At 42.8% G+C, this 18,203-nt stretch overlaps 1 protein-coding gene across 1 annotated transcript; it reads right to left on the bottom strand. All coding sequences in view use genetic code 11, as the record gives it.

Moving 5' to 3' along the window:
* Positions 1 to 11,388: 11,388 nt before the first annotated feature.
* EGR_03410 (Krueppel-like factor 8) lies at positions 11,389 to 15,102 on the bottom strand (the record flags this gene model as incomplete). The annotated part of the gene is made up of 4 exons (XM_024492659.1): positions 11,389 to 11,538; positions 11,603 to 11,874; positions 11,968 to 13,366; positions 14,689 to 15,102. 4 exons carry the CDS (start codon positions 15,100 to 15,102, stop codon positions 11,389 to 11,391), a joined length of 2,235 nt encoding a protein of 744 aa, XP_024353060.1.
* Between the last annotated feature and the right edge of the window lie 3,101 nt (positions 15,103 to 18,203).

The raw sequence follows: 18,203 nt of genomic DNA, 5'->3' as shown, positions 1-18,203 counted from the left end.
GGGGCTGTCTGCCTTACCTGCGTGAAGAGGGCATTTAAGTGAATTCGGGATACCTCCTCCACCTCTCTACCAGGTAAATAGAACCCAGAAAGGCGTGGCTGGAGAGCACTAAAGTATTAGCAAAGTAGCGAGGAAAAAGAGACGCAAAATCTTGCTCCCATAGAACTGCGCAAAATCTTGTTCTCTGTTATTTGACTCTACTTTTGTGTCGGGTTTTCAAGGACTACACATGAGAAGGCGTGATGGCCACCATATTTCCTGTTCCCTAATACAATTTCCATACAGAACAGAACTTCAGGTCCAGCAGAATTGTAAAGAGGGTTCAGTGACGTTGCGGTCATGTACCTCCTCAGTTGTGTGGAAATTCTATAACTGGTGCGGTTGGTGAGTGCATTCTTTTCTTACAGCACCAATTGCGCTATGATAGCTGACGCCGGGCATTAACCTCTGGAGGCACTGAGCCATGCAATACGCTATTTGTTTGTTTAACTCTCGGTTCTGGTAGCGATTTACTTATAACTCCTTGAGAGTACCTTTGTCAGCAGTCCCGCGTCCTTCTCCGTGTCGAATGTACGTATTCTACCCGAGCATTATTGTCTTAATTCATCTTCAGGAAAGTATCAGGGGAGCTACAGTAACCTATATTTTAATTACTTTCATATCATAAAGATTTCAAAAATCCGTAATGTACTTTTGACTAAACAGTAGAACATCCTTTTAATTATTTTTCCAGCTTGGTAAATTTTAAAGGACGAAGTGAATCTTCCAGTTCTAACAAAACAGACAAAAAACAAAATGTTCAAATTGTGATTATATCAGATGTATTTCCATGGTAGTACCACGACAATGAATCCCAACCCATGCGATTTGAAGCATGATGGACAGAGAACTCGTATTTTATCTTACGTACTGGCATGTGACACCGTCGAGAGCGCCACGGGGTGTCGTGTCAAGCATATGCAACTTGAATCTAAGTCTGTTAAAGAATCCGGTATTTAGAAGTAAAAAAGATAGAATTCAGTGATATGCTGTGTCTATATATCCATTTTGAGAATTTGCAGTTGCCTACACTGAAAATGATCGGCCACTGATAGATATGCGTTTACCAAATTCATCGATGACATTTCCAACCAACCTGGTTTTCATTTTGAGTTGTAAAAGAATACATTAAAGGAAGTTGCTGCACGCTTCGAGGCTTCCCTCAAGACTAATAATACTTGGGCAGAATATGTATTGTGGAAGTAGAGATGACCTGGAGGCTACTGGCATGTCCCGGAGGCCGTTCTGCTCAGTGAAAGTACAATTGCGAAGCCTTTGGTATCCGCGTATCCTAAACGGAAAGTTAAATAAACAATCGAGGTACTGCATTGCCTTTATGATCGCACATCTGTAACCGAATCTGAGGGGTCTCTACGCGGAAGTTTGTTTAACATGATTGGTCTACAAGTTGGAACTATTTTCAGCTTGATTCAGGTTTTATGATTTACAAATCTTTGTGTAAATACAGGAACTGGAGTTGTCAATTCTAATGCGATGGAGATCAAGCTGCTGCTCTGTCCTGTCTACTGCACAAAGCCGTCAAAGCGTTCTTATTGCTTCTTCATGTCAAGATAGATTTCTCCATAAAAATCCCCTTGCCACTTGCTGACCTTGACATTTCAAAACCAAATGACATTAAAAACTCGACTTTAGTCCTAATTACTAAAGCCCAAACATATTAACCTTAATCATCTCTTCATAGGCAAGACTAACCGTCACCTCTGCCTCCTTTACATTTGTAGAAAAGGTATTCCTCTGTAAAGCTTCTTTTCTTTAAACCTCAAATATGAGCACTGGTGTCTACACTTGGAAAAGTGGATCTATGGACTTTAATTTAGCGCAATTTATACTGCCTTTGGTGCTTGTTGTGTAAACAAAGCTCTGCTCTACACCAGCAGTGTGTGTAAGGAAGGGATGGGGTTCCTGTTCCGGTCCTTCACGATGGACGATGTTCAGACGTCCGGTGGATTTAATCATTGAGCGAGCATGAATACCCCTGAACGCTTAGTCAAACGGCATAGCAAAAGCTTGGGGTGTTTATGCCAAAGAACTAATTACCTAACCCCTCCTCTGCTGGCATCGCATATACGCGACACACGTTGCTTATCTGTTTAAGACGATTGACTGTGCAAAGTGGTGTCGCACACAGATTGGCTGTTTCAGACAATTACATGGGAGTAGGATTAACATGTTTTGAGAATAATAGCATTACTGTTAGGTTTTGCGCAGAAGTAGAAGTTGGCAAAAGTATCTATGACCTTGTTACTGTTCTGGGAATAAACCACCAGAACGTCTGTTAGGGTCGATTTTCTTCAGGAATCGTCGTAGCGGAAATGTCAGCCTTGTCACAAGTTGTCGAGTTTTACGATTTTATTATTTTAATAGCAAATGGCATATTAAAAGTCCAGAACTACCACTTTGTTAGCAAGGGATCATTCTTCGCTAACCTGTAGGATCTGCAGTAGCGTTGCTCCTGAATTGAATTTTCCTCAGAGCTAGATACATCTCCACCTATCTTCTCATTGTTATTTAACACACATTTTATGAGTTGAGGGAAATTTATATTGCATGAAGATGCGTAAAAATATGAATTGACGTGTGTTTCTTAAAAGCGCTTATATAACAGCGGACGCATTCGCGGGTAGACGTTGGCATCAAAAAGTAGCCCTACTTCAAGACCTTTCATAGCGTTGGATTGGTTTACGCTAGCCCCTAATTTGGGAGCCGCTCACCGGAAAATTATTTCCCAGTCGACCTTTCACACCGCTGAATAATCACTGTGATGGCACCAAGTTTAGCTAAATTCCTCGATGCATAAGCTCAAACTTTCTTCGTTATCATCCAAATCTTAATCTGTTGTAAAATTAACATTAGAAATAAAAGTTGCGCTTACTGTCCGCTTCAGGAAAGGCAATTTGCTTGTGGTCTTGTAGGAGATTCAACAAAATTGTCCCTTTAAAAGTTCTTTACTTTTTAATTGAAGGGATGAGTCTTCTCTCTCTTACTTAAAAAGAACATTGACATTGCATTACGAACTCTCAACTCTTACAAGGACCTAACACACCCATATTTAATCATTACAATGAAAATATAAGCATATTCACTTACAAAATAACACTTTAGTGGGATGTAGTGAGCATCTTAAGGCTCTATTCGCACCTGCTGCAATGAATAGTTAAAGATGGTAGCACCAGTCATTTTGCACTTTTGAAAGAAATGCCTCATAGAAGCAAAATGCTGTCAATAGCCGCCAACAGACATTAAAGCAAAAGTTCTACCTTTACTTAATTAATAAGAAATCTCAAGGAGGCGTCTTTTTGATTGCACAAGACGATACTGCTGTAGAGCAGACGCTGGCACCTATATGAGGTGGCTAAGTCTTTGTGATTTATGGCTGGCACTGTCAAGGGGAGCACTCTCCATCTCTCTCTCTCTCTCTCTCTCTATCACAAGGAGTCAAGGGTGGTCAAAATCGAGAGCTTCTAATACTGCTTTTCTTGTTTGGCTTTCTAACACCCTCGGCATTCGAAGAAAGGGGACCTTGGACGTAGCAGTATTCCAAACGTTAGTGCCTTACAGGGTTCCCCAATTACACTTTGAGCAGGCTGTCTACTTAATTTAAAAATGAGTAAAAATTGTGTGGGGAAATGAGAAAAGAAATCAAGAGCCGAATATGCAGTTTTATTTAAGAAGCCTGTCAGAATTTTTCCTTATTGTACAAAAAAGACTTTATTGTGAACTTTTCCTTTAGGTAAAGGCTTCAGCAACCAGAATGTGGCCAAACATACCCCAGAAAAAATCTTTTACTTTTAAGCAGTTGGAACCAATTGTGAAACGCAGATGTTATCTAGACTTTCTTTCATGGCAGACCACGAGGTTTGCTAAATCCCAATGACAGTCATTTGGGTTTTAGTGTTTGGATGAACACGGCCTTGAGTGACATGACAGCCTCACATTTGCTTCATATGTCAATAATGCCAATGGAAAGCGAATTCGGTTTCTCAAAAACTTATTTACTTAAGGGATGCACATGGGATTATCCTACTTATTAAGGTTTTAATGCATTTTACTTCTTGGCCCTAACACAGTTAGTCAGACACACCCCAACTGAACAATACCCGCAAGTTAGAGCAATTGTGCCGTGATTTTCAAATTGTAATGCTTTAAAATCTTGATTACAGGCCAAATCAGAGTGTCATAATTATCTTGAAATGCAGGCTGCTCTTTAATAAGTGCTTCCAATTAATTGATGCCTTGGTTGCAAGGGTTACACTTTAGGCCGGTATCCTGTGTGGATGTAGAAGCCTGAGAGTTAGGAAACTGAATCGCCACAACTCATCCACAAGCTAACTGCAGTTCTTTTAGATAACTGAGTTAGTCAGCTGGCATTAGACAAGCGTTGTGGAATTGTTTTTCTCTTCAGAAAGAGCACCTCGCATGTGCCATAACTTTAGAGCATCGACACTTAAGTACACTCTGAAGTTGATTAATCACTCCAACGTTTAACTCTCTCTCTCTCTCTCTCTATCGTTCTTTTACAAGAAATGAAAATAGTTTCATGTCCTCTTGCCAAATACTGTGAGTGTGGTGAGTGTCCTTTGTGTGGCGGCATCGTTCAAGCGGCAATTTTACTGGTGGAAAGGCACATCATTCAAACAGAGCAGGCGGCCAGTTTCGTTTGCTGACGAGCCGCTGGTTGTTAGATTAACGCCATCTTGTCCTGCTGGTATCGTAAACACCTGAAAAGAAAATTCCAGTTGTATTTTCGCTGAAAGTGCTCCTAAATATAAATATTTTTTATCAAATAATCCTATGATATGATTTTCTTAGAAATCAAGGCGAAAAACAATTCTGTTGGCTTGCACAACCGATTCGTACTAAGATCACCTCAATTTCTTACTCGCAGTCAAACTAAAATACTTGCTCCAGTATTGATAGACTAAATGGTATTTTGTGGCCGATCATCAGGGTGTCAAGGAAAATTTAGCCACCAAAGCTGCTTCCATGCTTTTTCCCTTTACTACCACACCGACTGTCACCGGTTCCTTTGATCAATCCAGCTGCTGCTCAAAATCTGGCAAGTGTGTATTATTCGCATACCAAAAACATTTTTACAGCTACCTGCTTGAGTGCGACACGAGTTTATGCAATCATTCGCCATAGAGTGATAAGGAGCACCTGTCAAACATGTGTGACGCTGGCAGAAAATGTATTGAATTCGCGTTTCCTATTACAAGCAGTTGAGCAACCACTTTTGCTCCGAAGTACTAAAAGTGACTAACAGAAAACAAGCTCCCCAATTTTTTATAAAATCTCATAAAATTGCCATAGACCTGCAAATTAAGATATTAAAATTATGCAGTTTATGGAAACGAGCCAAAGAGATCATTTCTCCCGGAGGCACTCCAGTGGCGATGAGCTTCGGATGTACAGACTTATTAGGGGACTGCGCAGGCATCCACTTGACACAATGAATTGGTGGGTAAAAATAACTGTCAAATGATGCTACTGTTATGCGGTGGGATCAGAATTTCATGCAAAATACCCATTCTAAGGTGACCATAAATGCACTTCAATTTTCCAAAAGGCCAAGTAACTACGCAGAGTTTTCGGGGACGCCCTCAGGGGTACTATAGCTGCCGCTTACCTCTCCTGATATTCGTTCGTATTCGGCGCCTTTTCTCGTGTCATTGGAACAAGTAATTTACAAACTACAAAGCCAGTTTAGAATTAATCCTCTTCAGACACTCCATTGTTCCACGACATCGACAGAGGCTCTGAACTTTTCCACTAAACTTATTTTTGGATGGATCTCGAATAAAATTTTATTGGACAGACCAATATTTCAGACAACAAATACATAAAGAAAACTCCTGAATGATAAATGGTGATTAACTGGGGTGAATCACAACGATTTTTGGTGGAAACTAGCGTTTTATAAAGTCTTAGGAGTGAACGATCTCAAGTCTGAAATTGATGCAATGAGTTGGTGGCTGCTGTGTACTTCTGCCTCAGTCTCTTAAAGTTGTATCATGAGTGCTGACTTCTTAGATTCAAGACCTTTTCTCATTTTTTTATTAATTTTCTGTTTATTTAATGGTAAAAGTCATATTTTTTGCACTCAACTTGAAGAAAGTGTCGAGCTCTGTGATCGGCGGCATGGCGCCGGCGCATCGTGACAATCAATGGAACGGCTTGCGTTGGTGGTACTCATCGTGCACACACCAGGCAGATCAAAGACGCTCTTCAACACTCCTACTGAGAAGTACGGGCTGTCTTAACTGCTAGCACTGCCAAAGAGGGCACGAATAAAAGTTCAAACAGGGCAGAATTACATTTTTTTTCCAATTTGACACTTTCCCTCATGACAGCCCTTTCGAATGCCAATGCTCCTTGAAGTATTCCTTAAGATCTTTCTCGTAATACAATGTTCTACTACGTAAGCTACTGTGGTGAGCAATGAAAGCTATCAGTGTTGGTGAAAGGCAAGTTCTTGCTACACTAAAACACAAGTTTTAAAACGCCCCCGTTGTCTGTAAAAAATTCAGTGTAGGTCTTAAGATCCAGTTTCACCTTAAGTGCCTGAGACTCGGAGATGGTATTTCCTGGGGACATTGATCATATATGAGGCATTTTAAATGACACCATTTGGGATGAAACACAAATTAAGAGAAAAAACCAAAATTATTTAAATACCGTTAGTAGTCCAACCATCTGAAGGCTGTGGTGAGAAAAAAAGCAAAAATACCTCGGTTGTTATTCCAGCGTGAAGCCTCTCAATCTTACATGATCATAAGACATTTAAGTAGTCCCTTTGTAACCCTTCTGTAGCGTGCGAATCGTCCTAATTAGAAGAATATTTGACATGGTACGTCCTTAGAATTTCCCTCACCACACTAGTTGAGGCATAGATGTTGCCATCGGTGCATGTATTGTTCAACATTCGTTTCTTTGATCTCACCTACTAGATCGTGGTGGTGCCTGTAAAGACTAACTTAGCACAGTAATTAATCAATCTAAATTTTTGTTTTTTAGTTTCAAGAGTTCTGTCCTCTCCGCCGCACGGCCTAATTATCAACTTTACAACCGGTTGAAGTAAAGAAAAAGATCTTAGGAATCAGAAATTTCACTAATGTACACTCACCATTCCGCATCTTGTTTACATGCTGATAAGTGTAAAATGGACCCCCACAGCCGATCCAAATTGCTTATTGCATTAATAGGCAAGGTATCTCATATAGGTTGTTTTTCGGAGTTGAACTGTGCGTGCTACTAATTTAGGTAGTCAGTAGCATACAGCATAATCTTTCGATATTTAATCACACTATTAATTGTACGGAATTCTAATTCCTTTGCGGCCTTATTCTAAAGGTCCCCTTCATATTATAAAACGAAGGAGTGCAGTTCAAAAATAAATGCTTTTCATGAAAAGAGTTGTTTCCATAAAAGAGCCAAATGAGTTGGTCTAGCTGACTACAATTTCATGATGGCAGTCAATTTTGTTACGACAACTATTTTTGAGCTGCACATGAATTGTAGATGATTTTTGGACTCAAGATTAAACAATAAGCTTGTCTCAGGGTTGGGTTCAAGGCAACTTTGGTAACTTATAGAATCCGTGCTTTTCTGTTGATAAATTGGCAGTGGGTTCCATAGTTTTACCCCAGATTATGCTCCTCATTTCCATATGCCACTATTTTTAGGGCAGGTAATTACAGATCCAGAGACAGTTACGAGGTAGGAAAGAATTCACACAGATTGTGTGACTGGTGAATTCACCCATCTCTTCCCAATTACTCACATTTACCTGCCGCCTGCTTTTGTTACAACCCAGCAATCAAATCAAATTCACTCAGGTATCGTTACTACCATGAAGTTTTGGAATCACATTCATTCTACACAAATAGTCTATTACGCGGTTCTAAACACTCACATTGACAAAGGCTATACAATGCACACATAGAGTGTAGAGAGATGGAGAGATAGTCTAAACAATGAATGCAGAAAGTTCTGACGTATACAGAACCCTACCACAGTACTATTGTTCACGGCTGCAAAGACAGTGATGGCAGTGACGTTCAGCCTTACGTCTCATGCACTTCTGTGTCATGTTATTGACGTCGATTACCGTTACTTAACCGTCAATCATGAATTGTGACGACTTTTTGCTTTCCCGTAAGAAACAGTGTGCTACTACCTTCAATAGACTGCTGATTTTCTGCGCCAAATCGAATTCTCCAGAGGATTGCATTTGTGAAGTGCTTGTTTTAAAGTTCTGTGCAGCATTATGCATATAAATATGTTACGACCCTCTCCTCTTTCATTCACTAACTACCAGCAAACCACAGCTGAAAGTCACAAAAGTTGCGGCAGGTCTTGCAAATTGACAATTCTACATGCAGAAAAGCCACTTGTCATCTAGTTAATCTGATGCATTAATCCAAACTATTTTTTCTTGGCAGTGTCAGAAGGAGTAAGCACTTCTGGGCGTCGCTCTGAGGAGAAGCGGGATCCAGCAAATGGGAGATGAAGAGAACCTGACGTCCCATAATTTTGCCTTCAATTACTTAGCCTTGAATAACAAGTGCACCAAATTTCCCTTTATTCACACTTCGTTACTTTTAAGGGCTGAGTTAAGCAACTATTACTACAGCCCTGAAATATGTAAGTTATCGAATAGACTTTACTGACACTTACGTATATGCACTACAGAAAAAGTTTTTGTCTTTCATGATTGAACCGCTGGTCTGATTTGCTCCGTTTTAAAGGCCAAATCAGTAGAGGAGGCATGGTGATATGCAATACACAAATTGACATTCCTCTGGAATAAAGTATCAGAGAAGGGGTGGAAAGCATAACCCCTTTTCGATGTAGATCACCTTACAGAATAAGTTTCATCGATACACACTATGTGAAAGAAGTAGGGTCATTTAAGGTTCATTAAGGAGTTTGTTTCCTATAAGATGTGTGTCTTTGTTGAGCGATTAACTGAAGGATCGCACATTTAAAACATAAAGTTAACGATGGCATGAAGCTACTCTGTGCAGACCGAGAAGGCATTGTGAGAGGGGACAAGGCCATCGCGTAGGCGTCATAGATACGCTTAAAGCAGGTACTTTCATTTAACTAGCTTTAAAGTGAAGCAGTTTGGTATCTTGTTAAATGAGGTTGCCAGAGTCGTGGAGGGAGGAAAACCAAGCACCACTACACTACACCCATCCAATGGAAAGGCACTTATCTGCACACCGAGAGCATCTTATGTCTAATCTGTTGTTTTAAACTCAACCCTTCTGTTGAAGATATGATTTGGCGCAAGCAGTTACCACAGCCTGATAAAGAACGCATCACTTATCTGAAAATTGTAGTCTCAGTTAGGAAAATTGGATTGCCACAAATAGTCTCCTCTGGTTTCGACCCTGCTTTGTGATTTCGCCACTAAGGCCAGCTCAGAAAATGTGATGTTTGCTTCACCTCAATGATTTGCGATCACTTTAAGACCGCTGGGTCATTCTTACTCCAGTCGTTTAAAAAAACTGTCGGGTAAATTTACTTTGTTAGGATTAAAGGGAAGGTGTTTGGTTATTTTCAATTAAAAACACGGTGGGCATTGCAATCCTCGCCTCCCACCAATCGGGTTAAGCGCGACACCGCGCCGCCATTCAACAAGAGTGCAGTGAAGATCACCTGATCAAGTGACTCCAATTTCTTGCACCACCTCTGTGAGAATGCAGTTTTCCCCTAGCACCCATGACTGATGTCAACTTTGATCTCAAAAGGGGTTACTCAAAACCACCTGCTGCACTGAGTCAAAGGGATCCAATTCGACGACAGTCGAGTAACACTGCAAGTGTCTTCTGATGTACATGCTTTCCCTCTCTTAAAATGCATCGCATTGTGGCCGATTCCTTTCTTTCTTCTATTTCTCACCCCCTGTGATATCGAACAATATTGCTAGCTGTTTCGTTTGATATTATCAAGTGGTGCACTGCCGCATTGTTTCGCAACACTATTTATGTAAGCCTCAGTGTAACTATTACCATAGATGGCAGGGAGCAGCTTGCATAATGGTCTGGCACAGTCTCATGGCAAATTCGCCGCTGCACTTGTGTCGAAGTTGAGTGCCAAAAAACCACTTTGTAAATCACATACTCAAAGAAGTGGTGCCAGTGAGTTGAATTACTACCAGGGCACAGCACCAATTTATGATGTCTCCGAAGGCCTTTTTGGATTTGTTAGTCTCACTTTCTCGTCATGATTAGTCTGATAGAACTTATCAAGAAAATGTCTGTAGCAGACTCGATTTTAAGCGTACATTTGGAGTGAATGCCACGAATTTCGACTGTAGTATGTCTACTGATTTTTCGGAATCTTTCAAACAAAAGAGATGTAATTGTAGACCTTCCAGCTTACATTTATTTCAGATATCTCCAAATTTATATGTTTTTTGGCTAACTAACATAAGAAGTTGTCGTTTTACATAGCCTATCTCTTCCTGATGTCGTTTCGGTTTATTAATGGCAAGGTCCAGCTTAGCGGCGCTAACCTTCGGTCGATTCCCGGATCTTGCATCGAGGCCACAAAACTCAAAGTATCCACCTACCCGTAAATTTGACCTGGCTATATCTCATTCTATACTCCAATAACGTATCAACTCCAAATCTTTCCATCCTTGATTACAATCTATGTAGCCTAGTCAACATTGCAAAGCACCAGGAATGCTCGCCTGTGTTATTACTTTCAAGCTATTTTGGTCTCACAAGAAAACTCAACACAAGTCCTATTATTATGAACCACACGTGTACAGAATGTTTACTACGCCCACTACATTTTTGTCAGTACGAAACTGAGTACTCGGCATTATCGGTAGCCTTGAAACACTACGAAACCAGCGCATAATTGGAAACTGGCTTCTTCCGTGTATCGCCACGAATACGCTCAACAGATTGCAGGCTCTCGCAGGCAGAAAGTGAAAAGAGTCTACGTCTGGATTGACCTAAGATTGAGGCCTGCCCAATTGATAAGGTGCTCACGGTGACTGCCCCCCCTCCCTTCGGGTCATAACAGTCTATCAGTAGAATGCACTGACCAAAGGTAAACATTAGACATGGTGAGCAGGCTTGGTAAAATATACATTTTTATGTCACACAAATATACACATGCACATATACGTGCGTGTGCGTGCATTTCCAGCATGATCTCCATTCTCTCGCATATCAAAATAGGCAGTATTGAAAATAATCTCTCGGAAAGTAGGAAACCAAAGTACAAACAAGGTCAGTGTAAGTAGCAACACATGGCAATTGGACGGAGGCGATGACGGTACTGATTTTTTTGCAAAGTATACAAAATTTATGTGGAGAAGGAGGACGGAGGGAGCATTAGTTGAGTGTTCGGTGGGATGGTGGTAGTGGTGTTGCTAACGGTGGTGGAGGTGGATGAAATGCTGATCCTGCCACCAGAGCGGCAGGCTGGGCGTGCACGAGCCTCCCCCACCTCCGTCTTAGCAGAGGGGAGGAGTGGAAGAAAACGTAGAGGAAGGCGGAACCATACCGCGGGACAGTACCGTCGACAATGGAGTCCGCGGTGAGGTCGAGGTGGAGGAGGCAGCTGCGCTGGCTGCGGCAGCTGCGGAGGATGTTACAGCACTGCTGTGCGAGGAACCCTCATGGGTGCGCTTGTGCAGCTGCAGATGGTCGCTGCGAGTAAAGCGACGGTTGCAGGTATCACAGCCAAACGGTTTCTCTCCTGTGTGCTTGCGCTTGTGCCGGGTGAGCTCGTCAGACCGCGCGAACTTCCACGTACACTCAGGATGATTGCACACGTACGGCTTTTCACCTTGATTGGTTGGCAAAAGAAAGAGATACACACGTAAACTTATTTTTAATCATCTTTAAAGCTAATGGCCTAAGAGAGTGACAGATTCCTTACCAGTATGCGTTCGAACGTGAGCTTTGAGATGGGAGCTCTTAGAGTATCGTTTGGGGCATCCAGTGTAAGGACAGGCGTGGATGTTGACTTGCGGATAGTGGTTGGGAGATTGGCGTACTGTGCATGTGGCAGATCCAGAAGACGCATCTAAATTTCGCTGACAACTGGCGTTCTGCAAAGAAGACGCAAGTCCAGGAGACGAAGCGGTTTCTGGTGAAGACCAGTTCAAGGAGGCCCTTTTTCCACCCCCCTGCTTCCTCTCCGATGAACCGCTTTTTGACCGATATGTGGCCTGGCATTCCAGTAGTTGCGGTAATTTGATATCATCCAAACTGACGTTGTCGGAGAAGGCGTTGGAGAAATCATCAGTACATGTGTTAATTACCTCCTCTGACGTATTGATGGAGAGCACTGGCACTTCACCGCTCAAAATCTGGTCCTCTGCTTGCCCCTCTGAGGATGGGTATACAAAGTTCTCCTGGAGGCTGCCCATTTGTTGCTTCGGAGGCTGGTGAAGGGACAACTTCCGCTCCTGAATTTGGCGCGGTGGAAAGACCATACCTTGATTGGTATAGCTGTGCGCGCATTGCATTTCTTCCACAGGTCGATGAAACCCGTTGGTCATCTGCTTGTCAGGAGTGGGGCTCAAGTTTGTGGAATGGAGCTGCTGACTAATATCATCGTCGTCGTCCTCCATGAAAGATTTCATGAAGAATCCGCCTTCATCACCTTCGGGGCAGGAGGTGGGATTGGCGGAGTACACCACTTCAGTGGAATAGGAGCCTGAGACACCACCACTGTAAGTGGGGCTTACCTTTCGCTGGTTGAGATCGTAGAAGTGAGTGCACCTCACCGGTTGGGCATCGTAAAAGTTGTTCTGGTGAGCCTCTTGAGGCGGCTGTTGCTGTTGCTGCTGTGGCGTAGACTGGTGGTTAGGAGCGAGGTGGTGATGGTGTTGTTGATGTGACTGTGGCACTGAGGAAATGGGAAAAATGTTGTTGGCATTCTCCGCAACCACTAGTGAGGTGACATCAGGTTGAGGATTGTAGGGCAGCGAAGCGCAGCAGTTGTGTGTCTGTGCTGTCGGTTGCGCAGCCGTCGAAGACTGTGGTGGTGGTACAGGGTGCAGGTCCGTGTGCGGCTGGGCGTAGAAGTCATTGGTGGGCATATTCCAGCCCTCCTTATAGTAGACCTGCGGTGCTTGTCCAGTGCTTAGGGAACGGCCCCCCAGTCCGAGACGACTTGTGTTAGGCCGTACGCAGGAGCCCATGGGCGGTAGCTCTGCGAAAGTGGGCTGTATGGAGGGGTGCCTTGGTGCTCGTTCGGACATTGTCGCTTCGCAGGACGAGGGGCCAGAAATGTTTTGGGAGCAGTAGTAATTGAAATTGTGCGGTGATGTCTAATAGGGACAAACCGTAGAAGTATCTTCAGGGCATGGAAATTCATTTAAACGCGAGAAAGTTTTGGACCGCTATCATTTAACTTATTATTTAAGTGACATCATCGAATGATTTGAGCTCTGGCAATATTTAATAAAGAATTAGATAGCGTGATGGAATACACTGGGGATGCAGTAAATAAGTAATGGCTAAGTAAATAATTATTGTATTATGTTCCTTATTAAGTACTAAAAGTATTTACACAGGTTGCCACAGTGGTATTTAAACACCTAAATGAGATTTCAAAGTCATAGGTGAAATTCAAATTGGCAAATTACTAGTTTATATATCTTAGAAGACCACGTTCTTGAAAAGGGGCTCATCTGTTTAATTATCTGAACCTGTGAGGTATTAAGAGGCACCAAGATACTCCACCGCATAACATTGGCGGAACAAGCGGAGACCGACAATTTGCACAGAACGGTAAACAAAGGCCGAATGTTTACTCAACTGCAGGAATGCACCAACATTTGCATCCGCAGATTGGAGAGTTGGATAATTGAGACGGATACAAAAAAGACGCTGACGTTAAAATATGCACTTTTTAAAAGCTAAGATGGCGTGACGACGGCTGAAGTGTCTGGACGGCTTCTAGAAATGCACACTCTCCAACAGCAAGTTCATGGATCAATTGGCACAGCAAATGGGGCGTATTCTGTACCTGTTTGGACAATCTGTGACTATCTAGCAGGTGACTCTCTTTACACCTGCACTGATATGACTAGAAGAGACGCGAGATGCAGTTAATACTTATCTGCCGTCTGCCAAAAAATGTATGAGCCGACACGCTTCTCCCTGTAGCAAGACGACACATTTGTCATGAGATTACCAATAGCAGCCTATGGAATAAGCACTATGCACGGAAAGGTATAATTCGTAGTGAATTTTTGAAGATGTACTTATTTGAAAACACACTCTGTGCCGATTTCACAGGAATCGAGCTCGAATAATAAATATGCGCTGATACAATTTACTGATATTAACAATCTCCTAGTTCTCAGAGTAGTTTCTTTGTCTACTATTTGGGGAGAGAAATAACCCCTTCAAAACAACTTTTCGTTTATGAGACAATAGAGTCATGAGTTTCATAAATGAGCAAATCACTACCAATCACGTGCATGATTGCAATGGCTGGAGTTCACCAAATGCAGCAGGACTGGCAGTCGACTTAATTTGGCATTTCTCCTAGTGTCTTTAGGACTGAGGAATAGTAATGATCTTAGAAAATGGTAGTATATGCGTACATGCTGCTTGAGCAAATGAGGGATGAAAAATGACCTACCGGAAAACTGGTCATGCAGTGGGAAGCGTCAGGCGGAGCAGAAGAGGGATACAAACTGTCCACTAGGTTCTTGTAGTAGGTCTTCTCTAGGGAGCATGGCTCTATGTGCATCGGGATATGGGTGTAGGACTCGCTCATTTGATTCGAGTAGACAGAAGGGGATGAGCTGATGACGTACTTGGGTGGGGGAACACCCACCCCACTCTCCGACGCAAGGACATGGGATGCTGAGGTCACGGCCACGGCCAAAGTATCTTGAGTAACGGTGGTCTGGATGGTGAGATTGAGGCCCTGTGCTCCACACCCTCCTCTGCCGCTGCTAGATGACATCGAAGAGACCGGCACTGTGTCGCCGTGCGGAAAGTAGTCTTTCGAGAAATGCTGTAGTGCAAACGGTCCGCGGCTGACAGACATGGCTACTGCTCTTGTTTCTTGAAGCAAGACTTGCTGTTAGTGGCGTTGTAAAATCTAAGCCTCGAAAGTCAGTGGGAAGAATGAGCCTCCACCTTCCTTTTCCGGGGCTGTTCACATGAAGCAGACCGATCCTACACTGGTAGCATATATACAGTCCGCGCGGCATTGATATGAGGTGTACCGCAGCATCTGATTGGTGCGTTCATGGGGTGCGCGCCTGTGACGTGAGCGCGGGTACCAGCTGATTAGTGTTGTCAGCACATGTCAAATGGTATGCACACATATGCACAACTTGCACGCACGCACGCCTGCACTTCGTGCACGTACTTGTGTGTTTGTGCACGTGTGCGCACATGCCACCGGAGTGCTCGCGCGCCCTCCGTGCAGCCATCGATCGATGAAGCGAAGTGCATCGGTGTGCGCACGTGCGAGCGGGCACCCACACACAGCGGTGAGACGAATGCGAGGCCAGAGACGAGTGTGACGTCGTACATTGTTAGGGTGAGATAGTCGTATTGGCACTTTTTTGCGCTCAATACCTCTCCCTCTCCCACACCGTTCCATGCTGTGCAGCGCCACTGACGTCGCGTCGTGCAAATGTCAAAGAAAATATGCACGCACGTAGGTAGGTAGGTGGGATGGTTTACTGTTAAGTTACCACACCCCCGTTACTGCCTCGGCACGTACACAGGCATGCGTATCTGTCACACAGTCAAGGCTGCAGTACATTGCAGTCCTGCCACAACTCCAACATCACCGAAATGGCATGTGTACAGTTACAGCTGCTCATAGAGGAATGCGTTTTGAGGATTTTCGGCCATTCATTGTAATACATGCTATTAGTAGACATCATTGCGGGATTTTACTGATAGTCCCCGTGGTTAACGTCGCATAACCCTCGCGATAAGATTGCTTATGAGTAAGCAGATGCCAGATTCAACGGGACTAACCCAGATGTTGTTTGGAATTCAAATTACTGTTTTGCACCTTTATTCTCCCCCGTTAACAATGACGGTTTCGAGTTATGTAGAGGAGAAATAACATTATATTTATAATCTTTCCGCTATTTTGGATTTCCTTAGATCTGCACCAATCTATCTTGCTAGTACACTCTTTGCCCAGCAATCCCTGGCATCGAGATGTCGCCCTGACAAATTAAATATGCTTAAAGTAAGGTCATGTGATACGCAATGTGATTTCGTCTTTTGGTGAAAGTGTGTCTGCTCACAAAAGAGCAAAAGCTTGACAGCGTAGCTCAAGTTGTCGGAATTTTGATCCACTTGTATGCAACGCTGTAGATGCAGTTACTGCTGCAATTATTCAACTAACTGTCGGCACTCACCGTCATGGGATGGAGCACGCTGTCGTCACATTCTATAGCAATTTCACCTGCAGAGCTCCAACACACACACACACACACACACAATTCTTTTATTGTTCAGAGGATTTACTAACCACTTTTTACTTGGTGATGATGACTGGGATCAAAATTGTCGTCCCATTCTGCAAGTGAGATATGGTAATTTCAATTGAAGTTCTGTCACGGTTAACAACGTACTCGTATACGGGGAAGAAATGGTCCTTCAACTTGTGCCATGTACGGATTTCTTGACCGGAGAATGGATCTGAATACCCTCAATGTTAAGTTGAGGGATTTGGGTCTGTGGCTATTAAGCTTATCTTCCAATGAGCATACGCTTGGTGGTATTCATTGTTGATCGTCAGATGGAAACTACCCATTTCCCGGTTCTTTTTTGGGAATCCAAAACACTTTTTGAACAAACCTTGCTCTGTCTGTTACATCTTTCACATACTTCCTTAAACCCACTAAAAGAAGTCGACTGCCAGCGCTCCGGTCCGACCTGACTTTTGAGAAAAATATGTATTTCTTCGTCAGAGCGAAGTGTTACTAACCTCAGTGCAACCATATCTGAATACCGAAGAAGAAGAAGAAGAAGAAGAAGAAAGAGGAAGAAGGGGAGCAGAGGGAAGAACTAATCTAAGTAGCAATAGCAAACGTCAAACACTGGCAGTTTGAACAGTTTTAACATCACTGACGAATAGCCGCCGGTAAGACAAAGCGATAGGCAAACTTGCACAAAATATCACACTCGTTGAACTCGATTTGTGTGGTAGGGAGCAGGTATTGTTGGTCTGGTAAAATTACTTACTTTTCGATCAAATGCTAATAAAAAGAAGTTCAGCACCATGTCTTTGTAGGTTTTATCCATTAGAATAAGCGTGGTGAGTATGTTGAATAGTAGCCTAGAGACTTCTTGTGCGTTTCCGAGGTCAAAAGTGTTTGGGTTATTTGCACAAATGCTGAGACTGAGATAAGATATGTCTGTCCTGAGCATTGCGCGGCTGCCAGAATGTAAATTGCCGACTAGTTCTATATCATCTGTGGAAGGCATGTTCGTTTTTCCCTTGAAGGACTGAATGGCGCCTCAGCTGTTGCACACGACTCAAGAATTTACACATCAAGACTGGATACGCGTGCTATTCATTGGATGTAGATTCACTAAACGATTTTAACTTCCCTAAGTAAGGTGGGAATAAGAGTTTCCTTAATTTTCCCAGTCCTGTATATAGGAAAGTGAAAGGTTCAACAAAAGTGAATTTGTAACTACTTTGGCTACCTTCCACGGTGGAGTGGTTATGGAATTCAATGGGTATTTCACTTACCTGACTACCTAAATAGACTTCGCACATCGCCACTGTAAAATCCCCCTAAAAAACACGAGTTGTAAAGAGTCAACGCATGGACGAGGAAACAGGAGTCGCACAGTGCCCTGTCAGGTGAATTTGCTGATTGCGGAATTAATACTTAAAAATTCATTAAAAGTTATGATACACCATTTTTTACCCATTCCAAAAGAAGTCGTGTTAAACAACCATATCATGTTTTTTTAGTTGTATTAGATCGTAGTTCATAAGAATAAACTAGATGGGAAGTGGGTGACCGTTTTAACTAAAAGTGGGTCCTATTGGTATTTCAGGTCACCTTGCAGTGAAGGTATAAACAAAGCCTGCGTGAAAATCCCACCTAAAAGTATGCGGACACTTCGTAATTAAGCCAATGGTTGATGAAGCACCTTTGA

The sequence above is a fragment of the Echinococcus granulosus genome (genome assembly GCF_000524195.1).
Source record: "Echinococcus granulosus chromosome Unknown EG_S00017, whole genome shotgun sequence".
Classification (NCBI taxonomy): Eukaryota; Metazoa; Platyhelminthes; class Cestoda; order Cyclophyllidea; family Taeniidae; genus Echinococcus; species Echinococcus granulosus.
This window is presented reverse-complemented; position numbering and strand designations above follow the sequence as displayed.